General features: G+C 41.1%; 1 protein-coding gene across 3 annotated transcripts in view; it reads left to right on the top strand.

Moving 5' to 3' along the window:
* Window positions 1–492: 492 nt before the first annotated feature.
* Window positions 493–21576, top strand: part of tnrc18 (trinucleotide repeat containing 18) — a 61682-nt gene continuing 40598 nt past the window's right edge. For 2 of the 3 annotated variants that reach the window (XM_047570825.1, XM_047570827.1), the window contains exons 1-2: window positions 493–658; window positions 2453–2796. In XM_047570825.1, coding sequence (XP_047426781.1) covers window positions 2589–2796 — 208 coding nt within the window. In that variant the 5' untranslated portion in view covers window positions 493–658; window positions 2453–2588. The other variant, XM_047570826.1, reaches the window with a different exon arrangement.

A 21576-nucleotide genomic window follows, 5' to 3' on the forward strand; every position in this document is an offset into this window, starting at 1 on the left:
CTTTGTGTGTAAGTGACTAGAGTCAAATTCCCTTGTACGTGCACAACATACTTGGCCAATAAAGCTGATTCTATATGGAAGAGTGAATAAGTTAATTATTATTCACTACTCCCCGGAGAGAAAACAGTCCAGTAATATTTTAAGGCCTTTGACGCCCCCTTTACTTTTAGTTTCCTAATGTCTGACAACCCCCCGCACACTCACTGAACCACACACGGAAGAAAAAAAAAACCCTCCTTGTTTTGATCACTCGGTCTTGAAGGGAGAGGGGACCTTGAAACTGGCCCAACCTCCTTGCTCCATAATTGGTTTTATAGTGTTGGCGAGCGGCCACGGTGCGTTTTTTTTTTTAATACACTAGGGGATTTAATTGACGTCCCGCGCAGCCAATGAGATTGCAGAAGCAAAAAAAAAAAAAAAAAAAAAAAAGTCTTGTGCTGGGTGGTAGCGGAGGAGATGGGCGGGGTGTGTAAAACAATGCTGTGTTTCATTGCTGAGGAGAGGAGGACGCGTCAGGGGCTTTCGCTCCCCCCTCAGTTATCCCCCAGTTTACCTTCGGACGAGCCTGTAATGGACTACTCCGACTCTCCCAGCAACCTGGACGCATTTTTCAGAACATTATTTTAGCTCCTTGCCCGACATTTTCTCCTCCATTCAAGTAAGACCTCGGCATTTCTTTCTTTCCTTGTTTTTTTTTTTTTCCTTCTCAGGTCTCTCGAGCTAAAATCGTCCTCGGTGCTTTTTTTTAAAACCTAATTTTGGATTTAAAACGCGAGCGAAAAGGGCGCGGAGGTTATTGCACGCGACATGTTGGATTTTTATTTCTTTTCCTAGTTAATTATTGTTATTTATTTATTTTTATTTTTTTTTTTTTTTAGAAATGCGGAGGGTGTGCTCGCGTGTGAAAGCGACACTTTCGAGACGTTTTTCGCCCGAGAAAGTTTTAGTGGAAACCGTGAAAAGTTTGAAACGTGGCTGAGACGCCGCCGAGCTCCTGCGCCGCCGTGGCGCATGGACCACGACCGAGGAGGAGGTGTGGGGTGTGGGGTGGGGAGCGGGGCGTAAAGGGGGGGTCCTGGGACCTAAGTTTGCCCTCCTCTCACGAATGTTACAAAGCTCCTAGGGGCAACATTGTGTCTGGTTCGTGTTTCTAAAGAAGAGAAAAAGGGTTTATTGTGATTTTGAGCGATCCCCGCCCGCCTGGATATCACGAGTCATTGCTGTAATGTGTTTGCTCGCAGCCCTTTGAAGGTTAACTTTTTCCCCTCTTTTAAATTTAAATCTATAACTTCTTCTCATCGCCTTTTAACTGCGTTCTCAACCAGTCTGTTAAACAAAAAAACTAACATTTGGAGATTTTTTTTTTTAAAATCTTATCTTGAATAAAAGTCGCAGTTTCTCGCGATGATCTTCCCTTAAAGTAACTTTTATTGTATTTATGGTGTTTTTAATACACCAACTAGAGCCGACAAGTCGTAGTTAATCATGTTTTGTCACGAATTAATTTAATTAACCCGCCTTGAGAACTACATTAAGCTAAATTATGACGATTTACGCTTAAAAACGCGCGTTTTTATCTCGTAATACTCGGTTTAAAGTTCCACTCGGTAACTGGAGATTAGTTTTAAATAGTGTTTTTGTCGCTGGGTTGTGTGTTTTCACGGGTTATTCCCCCTGATTTATCTCCTCCGGGCAGCACCCATGTCCAGCCACGAAGCGAAGCCGCACTAGAGCCGCTGGTGGCGGGGAAACAAAACACCACCAACAAACCTACCGCTGATTAACGATGCAGGCTTTTGCAACCTTATTTATTTTTAACCCCGTTTGAAATTTATATTTGATGCGCCTCCAGTATTTGTGGTGTATTGGTTTACACGGCTGCTTCTCGGCCCCGGAGCTCGACTCGCAAGGTTTAAGAAAAAAAAACAGCTGTGTAATCGGTTGAAAGGCTGATAAGGGTTATTAAAATCTGCTTTTATATATTTATTATTATTTTTTTTTTTTACGTTTCCATTTCGGGGTCCGGGGCGATGTTTTCGCGGCCGGAGCAGAGCTCCAGCAGCTGGCCGCTCCTGCTGCTTGTGTCCCTGGGAAGAGGAGCTCCGGAGCGGCCGCCTGCTCCGCGTCCAGCGGGGGTGGAGTGACACCATAATATTACCACAGATCTAAGTTAAAGCCGAGTAAAGGTCCGCGTTTGCGGCTACCGATTGCAGGAACTCGTGATTTCTCACCGACCGTCCGCTTATATCCAGCGTTTTCTTTCTTTTTTTTTTTTTTTTGTAGTTTTGAAGTGGTTTTCCAAACTGCGTCATTGCGCGTATACGGCCCGAACAGTGTGTTCTCGGGAAACTGGAGAAATCCTTAAACTACCAGTTTCCAGCAGTTTGCTCCAACGCTGCAGTCTTCCCTCAGATTACCAAGAGATTTTTTCTTTATATTTTGTATTTTATAGGTCGGCAGGATGGCTGAGAAGGAGCCCGACTCCCCTGGAAAACTAAAGACACTATTATAGCCAGAACTGGCTTTTTCGGAATAAGGGGCCTATCCGAGCGGACTATTTCCTTTCCCAACTTTCCCCACTGTGGATAATGGATGGCAGAGATTTTGGTCCCCCCCGATCCGTCCATGTGCCGCCTCCGCTGTTGGCCGGGCTCGCTATGGAGTCTCACCGACTCGGAGCAGCAGCCGCAGCCGGGAGGATCCCTCCCTCTCCCGGTCACTTGGGCTCGAGTCACCCGCCTCCTCTCCACTCCGGAAAATTCTTGCCATCGGCCATTAACCTACATCCACACCACAGTGAGTACTCGCCCGCGATGTTCGCCTGCTCGATTCTGCAACGTGAACGCACTGAAACCCTGAAATAATCATGAAATATTCACTTCGAATAACGCAAAAAAAATAAATAAAATAAACAAATGTGCGCACAGTTTGTTCCCTGTCCGCGGTCTTCACTTGGTGGTTTTTTTTTTATGCGAATCCAGATGGAGATTTCATAAGGGGGGGAGTGGTCGCTTTAAAGCTGTGACAAGTTTCAGATGTGAACAGATCCCCAGCCTCGGTAATGGGCAAGGCATTAGCGGAAAATTACTCCGCAGGTTCCTGCACACGGAGCCGGGGGTTTAGGGGCTGAGACTGGATGGTTGTGTGGGTGTAGGTGTTGTTGCGGTGCTGTGGTGTTGGTGTTGGTGTGCAGGCAGGGTCAGGGAGCAGTGGTGTTTGATTGCATGTGGACCCATTACGCAGTGATTGCCGTGGGAGCTGATGCGGATTGTGTTGTGCAGAGGTGGTGGGGGGGTGGGTGGTGTTTGGTGGTGGAGTTGTGACCTTAGAGGGATTGACAGACCACTGCTGGAAACATTTGTCTCCTTCTGGTATCTGGACGAGTCCTGCTTCATGTAGCCACCCTGGATGAATCTGCCTTGATGTGTTTGTCCAATAAAAGAGTCATCAGAGGGAAGGTGTGGCGTTAACCATCTTCTTAAAGCGACCCCTACACCGTGTAGTAAATCATCTACACAGTATGTGTTGTTTTCCCTTTTTGCTTTCGCAGCCTCGTACAAGTAAAAAAAAAGAAAAGAAAAGAAAAAAGACAAGCGCTGCATGTTTTGCCGTCTGCCTTCAAACCATATGTGGCGTGTCTTTTGGAAAATGGAAAGTCTGACAAACGCTCTCATCGGGTTACTCTGCAGACGGAGATACAATTACAGCTTCTCTGGTTTCTGTTTGGAGGTAAACCCCCGAAGAAGAAGAAGACGATATTCCACTTTATACACACGCCACCCTGTTCCTTCTCCTTGTTGTTTTTTTATTTCATTTCTCTGGTTCAGTAGTAAAGGTGAGCTCTGATGAAGCGTTAATCTTGACACACCAACACGACAAGGTGTCAGAGATGAAATCAGCTCCCAGCAGGCAGCGCTGCGATGATTGATGGGTGTGTTGTGCCACAGAAATGTAGCAGGGAGCCAGTTTATTGCGGCTCCTCAGTAACTGGGAGGGGAGGAGGATGTTTTTGGACGCGTGGATTCACTTTAAACGTCTCGGGGTTGATGCTGCCGCTCCTCGTTTTCCAGCTCCCGTGGCTCCGAGCTCGGTGGATTTGACCCGACGGCCGCGGCTCCCGCCCCAGATCGACGCTTTTTAAACGCTCCTTTTAAAACGGGATACACTTTATTCTGCCCACACGATGACCTTCTCCAGCCTCCTCCCACTGAAACGCACACACACACACACACACACTGTACGACACGGGTCATTTAACTTTACGGCGCCGCTCGATAGAAAATCCCAACACACATTACGTTAACCAAACCCGCTCCGGTCCCTCTGCGCTTGTTCAGTCCTGTTTCATAATAATTACCTGGTAATTGTTCATAATGTTGACGTTTAATTGCAATTAAACAGCGTGAGCTCAGCTTTCGAGGAGCCGCCGGGCAATCAGAGCAACCGGGGTCGCCATCTTCTGTGGTTGAGTCTTGATTGCTGCTTATTTTATTTCATTTTTTTTCATTTTATTTTGAAGGGATTCCAAAACAGTTGCTGTAAATTCATTGTGAAGCTGCGGTTTGTTGATATTTATGCCTCCAGTTAAAGAAAAAGTAAAAAATAGTAAGAGTGTCTGTTAGGGAAGGAATTCACGATACGCATCACGATACATTATCGCGATATATTGCAATATATTCTACGTAGTTCACTGAGAAATTTTAAATGCAGCTTAAAATACACGTTGTGTATATGTTCATGAGATGACAGTTAATTCATTGGACAAAAAACAATATTAATCCAAATTATCCATTTATAATTTATTGCACTTGTACAGAAAAAGGTGTGGAAATCGTTCACGATTGGCCCAAAACATGACTTTTTCTTTTAAAACCGATATTAAGACGTTCAAAATCAATATTGTATCGTAATATATGAGCATATCGATATTTGTTTCCCACCCCGAGCGCCTGTGGAGACGCAATCAGCCTTTCCAACGAAGGCCTGGGTTTAAAAACATTAAAAATCAGACTGATTGTTGTTTTACAGCCCTGATATCCATTTATGTTTTTCCCATTTCCTGCGTTTTCTCATAAGAAATCTCACTAGATAACAAGATGATCCAAAATAAGACAGAAGATACAACTATTAAAAGCTGATTTAAAAAACATGTTGATTAAAAAAAGACCATTTACACCGGTTCCATCTAAACCAGATCAGATCAGGTCTGACTCTGTGTTTATAGATGTTAAAATGGTTGTAAAGGTTCCTCTGGTGATTGGACGTCTGCCGGAGCCGCCGCCACCAGATTGAGACCATCTGTCCCCCTTCGTCCTCCCTCCATCGCTCCCTATAGCAGCGGAGGTTGAGACGAGGCCAGGGAAGGTTTTTATCCCCCCCCCCCCCCCAAAAAAAACTGTAAAAACAAGTCATTTTATGATTTTAATCATCATTCATTTCTTTTTCTCACCTTAATCTTTATCCTTAGAGCTGTGAATGTAATATACACACATTTTAAACAACTTCTTTTCATCTAATTATTGTATCGATATAGAAAATTATGTGATATAAAAAAAGACAACGAGAAACTTAAAACTATTAATTAATTAATTTACGCCTCTTATACGTTTATATATATTTAACCTGATATCATTTGGTATCGGCGTTCGTCTCCGGTATCTGCTCTGGGATCTAATGTCCGACTCACGTTACATCCACTAAAAAAAACACACAACAAAAACAAACGACAACTATAAATACCATCAACAACCTCCTCTGGTTTGGAACTCGTTTCACATATTTCCACCCACGCACTCGTTGCACTTTTTTTTTTTTTTTTTTTTACAACTCGACTGCCTTTACTCTCGTGTTCTCTGTGGTTACGATTTGCCCCTGACTTCCTCTTGAGGTGGTTTTTCTGACTGGATCACACTCCGTCCTGTTTGTTGCATTTACACCTGCACTGATTACGATCCGATCGCCCATAGACCATTCAGTGGTCGGGTGGAAACGAGGTTACTGTTGCAGCAGCTGCACGAAAAAAAAAAAAACCATGAAGCAAATAATTTCCTGTGCACCTGCACGAGTCTGTTAAATCAGTCGCAGCGTTTAAACGAGCGGCGTTTGATTTAAATCCATTCTGATCAGAGGTTCAGATTCAGAGTCGCTTAGAAGTTTAAACGTCTTTCATGGTTTTTTACATTTCTGCAGGAAACATTACTCATCAGATGACTTTAAAGTCCTGAACGTAGACAAAGAGAACACATAAATAGTTAATTAATTTGAGAAAATTACTAATTTGTTCGATATCTGTGAGCTGTTAAAGTACCTGAGCCCCTTTTTTTTAGCATTTTATGCAGCAAAAGCATCAACTAAATGTTTCTGGTAACTGCTGATCTGTCCTCAGAATAGAAATCCTTTATAGGGCCTTATTAGGGGGGTTTAGGGGGCGTCTGAAACCTTAATGATCACATTCTGTGCCCACATAGTGGACTCAACATTTCCCGTAAGGCACAGGTCTTCAACATGGGGTCCGTGACCCCTAGAGGGGTCGCAAAATCTTTGATTGATTAGATAGTTTTCATATATATTTTCTTTAATTTTCCCCCACAAATTTAATTTTTTTTAAATACACGTTAACATGAATGCAACATATTTTAGTTTTAATGCATATGTAAAAAGTAGTGACCGTCCGATGTCCACTCAATGGGTGGTGTACATCCCATCATGCATTGCGTCTCTAGCGGCGCCGCTGTTACTGAGACACACTTTGAAGTTTCGTTGCGAAAACATGAACTTCACACATTTGTTTACACAATCGTCCCGTTTTGCGACAGATGTGACGTCTTTAATTAATCGTCAAACGATGATACGTGTCGAGTCCGAACGCCGTTGAGATTGAGCTCAATATATAGAGAAACCGTACGTATGCGTTAGTTTGTTAACACGAACCACACCAACACTGTCAGAGACAACATGCAGGTCTCCTCCTGCGTCTCCCTAGAACGCACAACCGCTACGTGCATTAACACAAAATTAACAATAATGTAAAAAGTGCTTGATAAAAGTAAGTATTAAAAGTGCTTCTGTTAGAAATCAGGGGTTCGTTCCCACGTGGACGGATTTAGATTTAAAAGTCTTAATGGCAGAGGGGATAAAAGATCTGGAAAAACGATTTGTGGAATTAGCAGAGTTTTAAAGCACCTTCCTGAGGGCATGAGCTTGAAAGTTTTGCAGCTCGGATGTGGTCGTGTTGCGCAATAATAGCCGAAGCTTTTCCCTTTTCACCTTCCTGCTGCGCCCCGATTATTAATTTGGAACACACCTTCACGATTTTGTTCCGTGAGTTTTTGTCTTACGGCCACGTCATTGTACCGAGAAATGAATGAAAAGGATGAAAGACTTGTAACACGAGAAACGCTGTGTCCTCCTAAAGGACATTAAGACACAGGGTGGGACATTAAGACGCAGGGTGGGTCACGCACCGAGACACGATGAATGTTTAGGAGCGGCCAAGTCAAAGTTCTGACCCTTAATCCAGTAGAAAGCATCAGTTCATGAGAGGAAACGCATCAAGTGGTTCTGTTCTGATTCCTCCAACGAGCTGTAGATCAATGTTTAGTTATTACTGCTGCACGAGATACTGCAAACAAGGCTTTGTGTACTTTTGCGGCTCACAGATAAAAAACAAAGTGTCACATTTCAGTTTCACATGTTTGATTGCGTTCTTTTTGTGTAACAGTTCCAGGATCTGTGTGAAAATCCGCTGAAGTTTTGAGTTATTTTTACGCATAAACATAAACTTTAAAACATCAATTCGCTGAAGAGCCTTTTAGAGAAAGTGGTTCTGCTGCAACTTTATTTATTAAAACACTGAATGTCTCTATTAGAGATTGACGGCTGCGAGATTTACAGACGGGCACATCCGCAGGCAGCCCTGTGCTCATGGAGACGCTGCAGACCCGTGCAGCCCATACATGGCCCCTCCCCCACGGACAGAGTGCGTGAAGCCGGATCGGTTTATTGGGCAACCTTTAAAAAAAAAATGTTTTTCTTGTTTGTTTATTTTTTGTAAACGATTGCGAAACAAACATCTGTTTACTTTGTCACTCAGCAACAACACATCACAGTCATTAGCGACAGCGCTAACTTTTACTGCTGTTGTTTGCTAGAAGACGTTTCTGACCCTAGAATCGCTGCCACTTTTTACCTGTTTATTTCTTATTTTTTATGCACACAAGCTTTAAATATTATTTGAGTTCAATAAATGTTCATGTTTTGGTTATATTTAGACTTGTTGTATAATTTTTAAAGCAGTATCGGCTCAGAAAAACTGGTGTCGGTCGATGTCTAGTCTCAAATGTTGCCGTCCACATGGATCCAGCTTCGGTTCATCTCCTGGTTGTTTTCCTACATCCGTGTTTTGATTATTAAAAGTTTACACCGACAGCACCTCTACGTCTGAAACTTAAAGCCACTCCAGTTGCTTCTTTAAACTGTGTGGGACGACGGTTTGAAACTGATTTAATGAGACACAACTGTCTCTAAGGGCGTCGTCCCTCATCGTTGAGACTTCGGGGCTAACAGGCCTGAACCAGCAACACATTTTTAATCCTCGCAAGAAAGCTTTAGGAACAAGGAGGAACAAAAAAAAAAAAAAAATGCAAATGCAGGTGTTGTCGAGTTCACGAAAGGAGGAAAATGTGCGTTTGTGTTTCCAGACTTTTAGAGCTGAGGTTGCTGTTTGTGTCTCCGCGGTGGATTGAGGTCTTGTGTGTAGGAATAGAAGCATGTGATTGTGCTTAGTGCAGTTAGAGCCGGGGTTTCCCCCCCGGGACTCTGCACAGAGAGAAGAAAGCGATTTGTCCTGACCACAACAGATTCGTACCCGGGCTGGATAAATGCGGTAGCTCCTTGAATCGGTTTCGCACACGCTCACAGGGCACACGGGCGTGGGCATCATAACTCACGCAGCTCGCAGGCCGGCACAGGGATGTCCTGTCCCCGGCACCAATTTGTCTTCCACGCTCTTTGGTTAGTGCGTCTGTTTGTGTTTAAATTAATGCAGTGAGTGTGTGTTTATATGTGACACGGACCCCTGTGTATCTGTGTGTGTGTGTCTGTGTTTGTGTGAAGATGTGACTCGGACACTCTCAGATTAATTGAATCCTTCAGGAGAGAAAACAGCCTCCTTAAGAGAAAGCACAAGGCTTCGCTGCCCGACTACAATAAACCTGTCAGAGTTCAGACAAACGACGGACGCACACACACACACGTACACACAACGCTCACACACAGCTGTCAAACATGAGAGTGATTGGCCGCTGTGTGTGTGTGTGTGTGAGAACAAGCGTGCCGTGGCATGTTGAAATACCCGAAGCATTAGCTAAGTCGCTGGCTCTGCCAGAAACCTCCCTTTTAACGCAAACAACAGCCTGTAAAGGTCGCACACTGCGCTGGTTGTGTCTGTCTGCTCGGCCTCTGCGTGTCCCGTTACGTAAGATAAGACTCAACATGTGTAGAGAGTCCTTGACATCTTCTCCGCACGGCGCTCGGCTGCACGTCTTACGCTTTGTTTGCCTTTTTATTCTTAAAAAAACGATGAGGTCATTTCCAGTCACTTCGGTGCACGAGCGTTTTTTTGTGTTTTTTGAGTTTCTCGTAAATGTTTGGCCAAACTCTGCGAGGGTGAATGTAACCCCCCCCCCCCCCCCCACCCCCCCTCATGTTTCTATTTGTGTTTTTTTCAGTTTCGCATTTAAACTCCTCACCCTCTCAAAACAATGGATGGTTATCTGCTGTTGTTTCAGAGCCATGAACGCGGCTGTTTGTTGTGTGTCTGTGTGTCCAGGAGATTTATCGTCCATCAGCCTGACCTTAAAGCCATTCGGCCTCATTTGTTATAGTTTCTCTCACATGTTCCAGTCCAGTTATCGGCTAATAGGCGGTTTTTACTTCTACGTTAAAGGGGATGTCATTTAGTTTTGACCTTATTTTGTCCAAACTTGATAACAGCCTGTTATAATTCAGCCTCCTCCTGGCTGTATTTAAAGGAGTGTCTCTCCTGCATATTTTTGATCTTCCCCTTTAAAGTCCTCAAAGTAGAAAAAGTAGCTTAATTTCAAGTGCTAACACCTTCCTGCAGAAGTTTCTCAATAAGAGCATTATTAAGAAAGAACATTAGGGGCATGGACAGCGTCACAGAGTAACTTTGAGCAATGTGATCTCTTCATAAAATAAATTATTCTTGGGAAACAGATGTAATTAGTTGTACGACCATCACATCACCTGTTCTTAATCCAATATATCTCCACGTAAAGGAGGACGGTTTAGTTTTTTGCCACCAAATGTGCAGATTTTACATCGGCCTTATGTTTCACACTCATGTTTGTCTTTCTTATGTAGTGTGTGTTGCCGTGGTTAGCTAGCCTTTAGCTGTACGCTTAAGGGCGAGCGTAGAAATGTTTGTTGTGACTGAGCTGTACATGCAGGACGTGTGGGGGAAATCTACATTGTTGATTTTGCGATATTAATATATTGAATGTTAATATCTAGGCATAAACCACTTCGTGGCGTCATGACGTTAGCATGAGGTGAAACACAGGGAAGCTTGAGGTGAACGCTGTCAAACGGGGTAATGTTGTCTTGCTGTGTGAGATAAGATTAATATGTTCACATCATCAGTTTCAGTCCAGATAACAATGAGGGTTTGACTAAATTATGACTGAAATTACGTTAAGTTAATCATTATTTAGAGGATTCTTGTTGCATGTTAATGCTAATGCTAATGCTAACCGTGAGGTAATCAGTTGTGTGTTTCAGGCGTGTCCAAGCAGAAGTTACATTCACAACGTTAACCTACACGGTGCTTCCACGTACTTCTTGTAATAAAAGCTTTAATTGATAAAGACAGACCAGACTTCGTCCCCTCTGTGTCCTCCTTTGGTCAAATTGTCCATCCAGTGAGACTGATAAATGTCCTCGCATCAGTCAGAGTCAACTCTTTAAAATAACACTCACGCTCTCAGGGAGTGAGTGTGTTAGTAGCTATATTCTATGAAATATGTTTTCCTCGTCCATTCTTGCCAAAACAGTACGTTGAAATATGCTAACGTCATTTTCAGGCTACAGTGTTTGAGATTTTTTTGCCTCCAGCTAAGCTCCGCCCCCTAAAAAACGTCACACTGTTTACAAACTGTGAAAGGGTCTGTTGATACGATCTAGTGTTTCAGAATTAGCCAGACTGACGAGTTAGTAATGAGTCACACCGACATTAGGCTACAGCGTCTAAAACCGCCTCAACTCTGTCACCTTCTGTTTTCTGATTAAACTTGTGGGAAAATAAACTCTAAACTCAAACCAGTGGATCAGGATCGACATCTGTTTGGTTTATGTGTGTGTTCTTCCTCATGTTTTTACCAACTATACATTTATTGATCTCCACACTCAACATCAGCATGAACATGTTATTAATTAACCACCCGCTGATATGTTTGAGCTTCTTATAAATGCTATGTCGGCTTCAGTGTATTGTGCAAACAGCTGCTCTCTTAAATCAGTTTATCACTATTTGCTGCTGTTTGTTGTGGATTAAGTCAATTTTTTTGTATTTATTTTCTGATCCTCACCCTGTTTTAGAGACGGGATTGTATTTTGAATAAAAGTAATAAAGGTAAATTCTGTGGGTGAATAGCTTTACGTCACACGGCTGGTTTGCATATGCCAACATGAGCTTGTGGCTAATTAACCGCACGCTGCTACGCTCTAGTTTCGCCTAAATTTTAAGCAAACAGTCATCAAACAAATGTGCCACCGCTTGAGATCTGATCAGTTTTGGACTTTGTATGTAAATAAACTGGAGTCATCTGGGGCGCGGTGGAATATAAAGTCTGTTTGCTGAATGTGTGTCATGATGTGAGGATATGATAGAAACTGTGGAACGAAGCCAGTCGTTAGTGGGAAAATAACGTGACTCTTTCTTTGCCAACATCACGTGTCAACATCTGATTGCCAAGCAGCCTCGTGCTACGGCTCAGCAATTTAAAAACATTGTTTCGCCTCCAATACTGCAATTACAAAGATTTTAATTCAATAAAATGTAATGAATGATTTAAAAATATAATGTAAAAACACAATAGTAGATACATGTGTAGAATAAAATCTTCTTTCCCATACGTGGGGGCCATTTATTGGAATTAAATTAAAAGATACAGGTCTTAAAATAAATGTTTTTGAACGTTGGTCACCGTGCTGAGAGTTTCCATATCTGGTGATTTCAAAGTTCCCTTTTTGAATCGCGCTCTACGTACTCCATTCACAAATCTGCCACTTTAAGGAGCGCTGGTTATTTCCACAGAGCAGCTGATGAACGTCTGAGTCTTTAAGTCGCGTCGGTGAGAACAGGACGTCCCGCTACGTTCGGCTAAATGCTAACACCAACAAATGTCACAACTTTTGATTCGTTTGGAGCCTAAAACTGTTAAAAAGTGAAACATCGTTGAGACTCCAGACTCTTTGCACCATTTTATATCGCTAACATTAATGCTAACATGCTAACAGGAAAACAACAAAACAAAATGCAACGTAAACAGACTTTCAAATTAGCCACTAATCTCACACAAAAGTAAATAATTCCACACAGTCGACTTCATGTTCCTCTAATCTCAGTTTCAGTTCAGTGATGTTCGATACCACCGGTTTCCTTTTCCATCTGATATGGAGTAAAATTCAGACTGGTATCGGCGATACCGATCCGATACCTAGCGTGTCTGGTAAACCTCAAAAAATACTAATACGACAACAGAAAAACCAAACAGAGACACAATCATACAAAATATGTGAAAATGCAGTTTCAAACACAAGTAAAATAATGAGACCATTAAAATAAATGATGGTTAAACTATTAATAACTACTATAAAATGTTAATTGTGACTCTGTTCTCTCCTCCTCATCATTAATGCCTCGTTTTCTGTGTTGTGGTTTAACATGAGGTGTTTCACAAGGTTTGTTGTTGCCACGACTCAGTAGTTTAGTAACTTTCCATTGTGTTCATACGTCACCTTCAATGAGTGAAGCACAAAAAGTATCAATATTTTGATTTGAGAGTCGACTTTAAAGCGTAAAGACCTGGTATCGGAAGTATCGATATATTTCAGTATCGATAGTTTGTGGAATTAAAATCACTGTTTATTATTTCTTCATATAATTGCAAACTAATTTAATCGTTCAGTCCTTTAACCGTTTTTTTTTTTTTTTTTAAATTGATGGAATCACCCACATCGTTCTCATAGTAAATCATTTAATTTGTTCATTTGTGTTTATTTAATATTATATATGTTGATGTGATTATATCATGTGTTTTGAAGGATTTGAGTAGATTTAGGTTTTGTTATCATGGTGGTTTCCAATAAAAATATACACGGTTTAACAATGTGAAACGAAAATGAGTTTTTCTAGAGACTCTGAGCCAGAAATCTCCACCTCAGCCGCTCTGACACAAACCAAACTTTCCACATTTATTCCTAACTACAGTCTGCAGCTATTTACAGAGGGGACTTTTCATATCATCATCCAGAGCCTGATTTATATCACATTTTACTCCTAAAAACATGGTGAATTTTTTTGGACTGTTTTAAACAGTATTTTGTGATTTTTGTGAGATTCCCACAAAATTCCCCCCGTAAATAGTTACAAATCTAATATGTTAAGAAAGTGAAACGAGAATTTTGAACCTTATTTAGATTTCTGTTCTGGAAGTGTGTGCAAATTAGTGCATGTTTAAATAGATCCTTCCTCATTTGCATATCTAAATATAAATTCAGAGAGAACTTGTAATACAAAAGTATTGTGTTCATGTAAATAATCAACTGGAGACGTTTCATAGTGATAAATATTATTTAAAGATTTGACCCTATTGATCTGTAGTGAACTGTGACCTACTGAGCAGCAGCTTTTATGGAGATTATTGAGAATAATGGTGGTGAGGTGTATTTTTGTGAATGAATGAGTGGGTTCCTCTTAAGGAATGTGGTCTCCACTGGCTCGGACGTTGTCTCAGAGACGGGATCTCCTTCGTTTTTCCACCTGGAGGCTCAGATCTCTCAGGACGTTGCGTCGACACTCGGCCTCGTCTCTGTGCGGCTGCTGTGATTTTGTGCGACTGCTGCGAATGTGTTCCCGTTTGTTGGCATCGAGGACGGCGTCCGGAACAACACCTGTCGTCTTCGCGGGAGTTTTTGTGGGTGCGACGGGGACGCGGCACAAAGAAAGAACCGGGGGAATAAAACCAGCTGCAGTTTTGCTCGGGGGAGAATAAATCGTCCTTGTAGTTTTTCGACGTCTCTGCTGCGTCAATTAAACCAGTTAAACGGGTCCAGTTGGTGGAGGATCCGTTTGAATCAGGTTCCAGATTGCAACATGGCCTCGGCAACGTCTTATCTGATAGTCATCTCAGCCGGGCGCGTTGGTTTTTAAACAATAAAACATGTCCCAACTCTTTATGACTACGCGCCTCTGCCTTTACTTTGTTAACCAAATTCTTTCTTTTGCATAGTTGCCAAGTTAAATATTTTATTTCCAAACGGTTAGTAATAAAAAGGAGTATCTCTGATATCATTACAGTTGTGATATGCAGCTCGTCCGTGGACGGGATGACAGGTTTATTTTTATTTATTCCCCCCAAACTGTAATAAGTGAAGAGTTTCTAACGTTTGAAGACTTAATGTGAGTTTTATCTCTAATAGCTTTGTTTGGCTGCGTCTTTTTATTGAATGTTGACGACTCATTTCTTCTTTTTATCACCTTAACCCTTGTACCATGCAAATTAGACCATTCAGACTATTAATAGAGCCTTAAATATAATATACACACGTTTTTATCCAACTTATTTTCATATTATTTCTGTATATTTGTAGATGTATGTGCCCTCTTTAAATGATATGTTCTTGTTTAGCTTGTTTGTTGGAGGGATGATTATGTTTTTACCACATCAGATAACATCACTGAGGTATATATATGTACATATGTGAATTCTTTCACCCTTAATAAGACGACCACTTGTGTTTTTTTGTGGTCACAGCTTCCTCCCAGTAGCTTTTAAAGTTGCTATTAATAGTGTTTTAACCAAAATGTCACTTCCTGCAAAAGTTTCTGTGGTGATGTTACACAAGTACCACGGAAAACTCCTCGTGTTTGCTGTAATTTTGTGACACGAACTCAACGTGTTTGCTCACTAATTTCACGTTAAAGCAGATTTTCCAGTTTCTTCTTCTACTTTCTACTAATTACGGTGCAATTTCTTCATCATCAAACAAAAGAAGTCATACTAACTGAGAAAGGAAACAAAACTACAAAGATGGCTCCTCTAGTTTTTCGTCTTCATCTTATAAAGTAACATAAAAGAACATAAAGTATAGACAGTAAATGGTGTAACTGAGGAGAGACTAGCTCTGTTTGCAGCTCCTATTAGCCTCCTAGCTCCTTAGCCTCCTAGCCTCCTAGCCTCTTAGCTGCTTAGCCTCCTAGCTCCTTAGCCTCCTAGACTCCTAGCCTCTTAGCTGCTTAGCCTCCTAGCTCCTTAGCCTCCTAGCCTCCTAGCCTCTTAGCCTCCTAGCTTCTTGTCCTCCCAGCTCACAGTCGCTCCTCCCGTTTCCCGTTATTTCCTACCAGTTTGTGTGTGTGTTTGTGTGTGTGTGTCAGCTGGTTGTTGATCGACTGCAGCTTTTTGGTCAAACTTGTTGTCGATAATTTGTTGAAGTTTGTTTGTGTTCGGTACCTCAACACTTCCTATCCAGCAAACAAACAAAAAAAAAAAAAAAAAACGATTTCCTCCAAAGTAAAACAAAGTATAAACACTTTGAAATGATTAACTTTAAACCACACAGCCTGAATAAATGCTGCTAATCCTTCAGGTTCCTGCCTCGTTGTGCGCACGTATTCTTTCACTTTTGCATGTCATGTTTGCTTTTATTTAAATGAAAAGAAAAAAATACATGAGATCACTTCCTGTCACTCAGCACATGGTGGTTTTGTGTTTACACCGTTCTTAGTTTTTTTCTCATAAATGTTAAACCAACACCGATCTAACTCTGAATGCGATTCCGTGAACACATATGTGTGTTTCTCAGTTTCACGTCGTGTATGGAAATAAACACTGACATCATTTGGGCGTAGTAGAATATTATGCAAACAGCTGCTGTGTCAATACAGTGGATCGCTATCTGCTGCTGGTCCACGACCATGAGCCGTGCTGTTTGTTGTGTGTGTCATGTTGTTATGATGGATGAGAGAAGTGGAAGTGGAAAGCAACAGTGCGTTAAGTCAGACCCCGATATTGAGACACAAAATATTCTGACAACTGATTCAGTTTTTACATTTTCAATTAAAGAGAAAAAGACCAAACTTTAGCCGTTACTGACGCAGTTAAAGTGATTAACAAAGTAATATTCAAGCTAGTTAGCCTAGCGTTAGCTTAACTTTAGCCATTACTGTCTCGGTTAAAATGATTAGCAAAGTAATATTTAAGCTACGTATCCTAGCGTCATCCTAATTTTGGCCATTACTGTCTCGGTTAAAGTGATTAGCAAGGTAATATTCAAGCTAGTCATCCTAGCGTTAGCTTAACTTTAGCCATTACTGACTTGGTCAAAGTGATTAGTGAGCTAATATAGTAATTATCCTAGCGTTATCCTAACTTAGCCATTGCTGACTCGGTTAAAGTGATTAGCAAGGTCATTTTTAAGCTAGTTATCCTAGCGTTAGCTTGCTAACATACCAGTGAAGCATGACAGACACAATGAGACACGTCATGGGAAACATAAAACTTGTTGAGTTGGTGAAGAAGAACTTAACTCTGCCGTGACTGTGGAGTGTCACATGACGGGAGTCGATCGGCCAAAATATCGGTTGATCTCTGATGTCGTCAGATTAGCGTTATCGGAAAAAATAATAATGGAGATTTATATATTTTTTTTCGCCCACCTCTACTCCGCATGGCTACTTTACATAAATCAACACGAACACTTTGCTAATTAAACGTTAAGCCAACAGTCGCTATTTGCTAATAATAAACACTGGAGTCTTTTGGGGCGCAGTAGATTATTGTGAAAACAGATGCTGTATCAAAACCAATAAATAATTATCTGCTGCTGTTTCAGAACCACAAACTTGTCGAGGATTCGCACTGACTTGTTTTTCTGTTTGTATCTTTATATTTATCCAGCATCGACGCTAATTAACCAAATACTGACACGTTTTAGTTTCTAATGATTGAATCTGTGGAGAAATACTTTCCACATGTTTCTGCTCGAACACGTTTGTGTGAGTGAGTTTGTCACGTTTTGATCAGTGTCGATCAGAAGCATGAGCGCCGCTGTAAGTGTGTGTGTGTGTGTCATGTTGTGTGCAGGTGATGGAAATTGTGATACAAAAGGTAAATCAAAAGTATTTGAAAACTATTATTCTCTCTTCATTCTGCTGGACGGTGTGTGTGACATTACTGACTCGGTTTAAGTCTTTAGCAAGGTAATATTTAAGCTAGTTATCCTAGCGTTATCTTCACTTTAGCCATTACTGACTCGGTTACAGTGATAAGGAAGGTAATATTTAATCAGAATCAGAACTACTTCATTATACAAGTTATCCAAGCTAGTTATCCTAGCATTACCATAACTTCAGCCATTACTGACCTGGGTCAAGTGATTAGCAAGGCAATATTTAAGCTAGTTATCCTGTTAGCATGCTAACGTGTCAATCAAGTGTCACAGACACGTCATGAGAAACTTGTCGAGTTATTGTTTATTTCACAAACTAGTTATAACATAAATAAAACAGTTATACTCTCAGCGTCCTGCTGGTGGTTTATGGGACAGAAGCCGTCACTTTCTGTTTGATTTCATGGATAAAAGCTTTGATTCCTCAAGAACAAAACCACTTTGATTGATTCTGACTTTTGTGATAGAAACATGAGAATCTTGGCTTTAAAATGAGACCGACACGTTCATGAACAGCATTTAATTTACTTTGTGTTTTTATTACCCAAAAACCTGGATTAAAGAGAGTTTTTTTGATTTATTTATTTTTTATTTAGGTTAATGAGAACGTGAACAGCCTCTTTGTGTTCACCACCGTGGACTCATCGCTAACTAACCGCGTCTCCTCTGGTTTCCAGTCAGGACTAATGGCTACGAGTGGCCGTGCAGCACTTAGTTGAGGCGTTGATGGATTTTTTCAGGGTTTTTCTTGCAGCAAATAAAAAACAGAGATCAATAGATCCCCCCCCCCTCATCTCTCCGCTCACTGTGCTCCGAGCACCACTGATGGATAACAGATGGGTTCACACAGTGTGTGTTTGTGTGTAGGTGTTAGCGTGGCAGACTTTGATGCCACAGATTTTTGTATTTCTTCTTCTTCTTCTTCTTCTTCTTCGTGCTCTCGTTGCAGCGTGTTTTGTTTTTTTTGGACTCCGGTCAAACTCAGATCGATTCACGATCAAACTCCTCGGTTTAATGTCGATGCCCGTCCTTCTCTTCTCTTCTCTTCCCTTTCCTCTCCGTGTGGTGATGTGTTCTCTTATCAGAACCTGATTCCGTTCCTCCTCTGCTCTCGTATCGGCTCTTACGAGGAAGACGGAGTCAGAGAGCGAGTTTCTTGGCATCTCGTTCGTCCCCAATATGGCAAACTAACGGTTTTGTGAAGCGGGAGCCAACTGTGTTTGTTTGGCGGCGATGGAAGGAAGGAAGGAAGGAAGGAAGGAAGGAAGGAAGGAAGGACTGAGAGGGAGAGAGGGAGGCAATGAAAGAGCAATTCCAAAACATTTAAAGAAACATTTCCCTCTCAGCTACCATTTGGATGTTGTTTCTGGAACAAGGAGCGCAAATGTTTTCCCTCTTTTCCCTCCTCTCCTCCGCTCAGGAAGGGGAGTTTGGGATTGTGTTTTAACTCTTGTGTAGCCGTGTGTGTGTGTTTATTCTGCACACATGAAATAATAAAAAGGCCTGTAGGCGGCCGTGGAGCTGAGATTGATCCAGCGAGGCGTCTGTCTGAAAGACCCTGGTGTTTGGCCCCGAGAAATGGAAACTGCTGCCGTCCGGCCGGGACCCGAGCAGTCGTGGCAGGTGGTGGTTGTGAATGTGTTTCTGTTCTGTGCGTTCGTTCCTTCCTCCGAGACACCAGGTAATAATTAGAAGGTGATTTATGGTTGGGAATAATTAGTTAGAACAACACCGTGGGCACGAAGCCCGACGCGTTGAAACGTGGCAGCAAAGCTGAACTCGTTCGACGTCAGAGAAAAGCTCCAGCTCCATGAGTTTCTCCTGGTTTCTGTCATTTAAATCAAACTCAGCATGATGAGCAAAGAATTTACTTTATTTAATGAGTTCTTGGTATAAACTTAAGGGCTTAAACCCTCAGTGTGTTTTACAACAGTAACTGGATCTGTCAAAGTTGAGTTAACTCATGTTTTTCCACGTCCACGTTCAATATCGTAGCAGGTTTATTATATTCAGTTTTTTTTTCTTGTATATTTCGCATATTCTTTCAAATTTGATGTTGTCTTTTGTTGTTTTTTGTATATATTTTGTACCTGATTCATTTCCCATACGTGGGATAAATGAATGTTTTCTTACGTCTTATTTAAAGCAGCTTATGAACATTAAAGTTGAATGTATGAAATGTTTTACAGTGAAGTAAAGAGTCTTAATGAAAACAGTCATTTTACTCTGTTGATGGAATTAGTTTTTAAAAAGTTCATATTTACTCCGGCCTCATGTGGGAAGTCTATTTTTTGTTATGATTTTTGTGACTGAAGTCAACAAAAGTTACTCAAAATACAAGATTTTTATTTTTATTTTTTTTAATATTCTGAAAACAGATGCACAAATCACTGAAGTTAAATCAAACTCTGTTTTCTTATTAATAACTGGATAAAAACATCTAATTACTCTGATTAAATCTTAACATTAAATTTAAAATGGAAAAAATATCGATGTGGCAATATATCGCGATACTTTAAAAAAAAATGTTTTTTAATTAATTTGTCCAAAGAATCACACAACATGTATTTTAAGTTACATTTAAAATTTCTCGAACTATGTAGAATATTGCAATATGTTGCAATATCATATTTCTGCATAATGTATCATGACTCAAGTATCATGAAGTCGCCTCTAGTTTATCAGAGAAAGTTCAGTTAAATTTTAGTGGTTAACAAAAGGATTAATTAGCTACTACTAATAAATTCATTTAAAAAATGATCAGCAGATTATTAGATTAATCATTTGTACGAATTTATAATTAAATTTCTGTAACTTAGTGGATACAGTTTGTCTTAAATGCAACAAAATTCACAGAAAAACAATGAGTTAATTAATCAAATGCTTCATAACATGTTTTAATTAATAAAAGATTAGTAATAAATTTAAATCACTGTATTTGCACCGTTTTCTTCTGGAAGTAATTATCATATATGTTATTTATAGATGTCGTGTAACTCAGGAGCTTCGCTGCTCTTTGTGTGTTTTTCCAGAGGAGTTAAAGTGTGTGTGTGTGTGTTTCCGTGTACACGAGTGAAATTGTAAATGCAGGCTTGTGTGTTTTCGCCTCCTGCAGCGTCTGTGACTTAAAGGTTATTCACTGCGAACCCACACAGTCGATGCCACACATGCAAACATGCAGCGACTTTAATAATACACCTGGGTCCGCCTACACCGCGTTCGCAGAGAAGAAAGGTGCGGCGCGTTGCTCCTTTATGTGTGCGACGCCGTGATTAATTGGAAAGCTGCACTTTGGTATTGATTTGAACTGTGTGTGTGTGTGTGTGGGGGTTTAATGCACTGATTTAGATGCAGGGGGAAGTCGGCGAGTGCAGCGTGTCTCACAGATTCCCACAGGACTAATACAGGATCCACGGCCCTTCCCCCTTCTCGCACACATGGTCAGTTTTTATCATGGTAATGGCTGAGCGGTGAGTTCAGTAATGGGCCGGGAGCAGCAGGAGGAGGAGGAGGCGCTGGTGGTGGAGGAGAACCTTTTCCAGCTCTTAAGAGGAGGCGCTGATTAGAACAGGCAAGGTTCAAAGTTTGCTGATGCTGATACGTGAAGAGGGTGGAGTCCTAATAAAAAACAATCGATAACCGTATCACGGTGAGATATGGAAGGTTTTTTTTTTACGAGGAGTCACTCAAATAGTTTTAAAAGTTTGCTGAGTAGAGAGCACACAAGCAGTTCTCACTCCGGCTGCTTATGGGAAGTCTCATTTTAACTTTTTCTAAGTGAAGTAAACAAAAGCACATATTATAATAGAGTCACTTTATTGTCACTGTACAATGAAATTAAAAAAATAAAAACAACAATATGTAACTGGCTGGAAAAGACACACGATGCTGCTACTAACAAAATAATGTTTAATGCAAGCGTCGACCTCCAGGTCTGAGATGAAGCCGGTGCAGTTCATCGAGTGGCCACTAGAGGCTCCAGAAGAGAGCAAATCCCCATAGACCCCCGTGTTAAAAAGCCCAACTTTACGGCATCATTAAACATATTTACAGCCTGGTTCAGAAAATGGTTTTATTCTTAATAGTTTATTTCACTATTCAGGTACG

Source organism: Mugil cephalus, chromosome 20, assembly GCF_022458985.1.
Source record: "Mugil cephalus isolate CIBA_MC_2020 chromosome 20, CIBA_Mcephalus_1.1, whole genome shotgun sequence".
Lineage (NCBI taxonomy): Eukaryota > Metazoa > Chordata > Actinopteri > Mugiliformes > Mugilidae > Mugil > Mugil cephalus.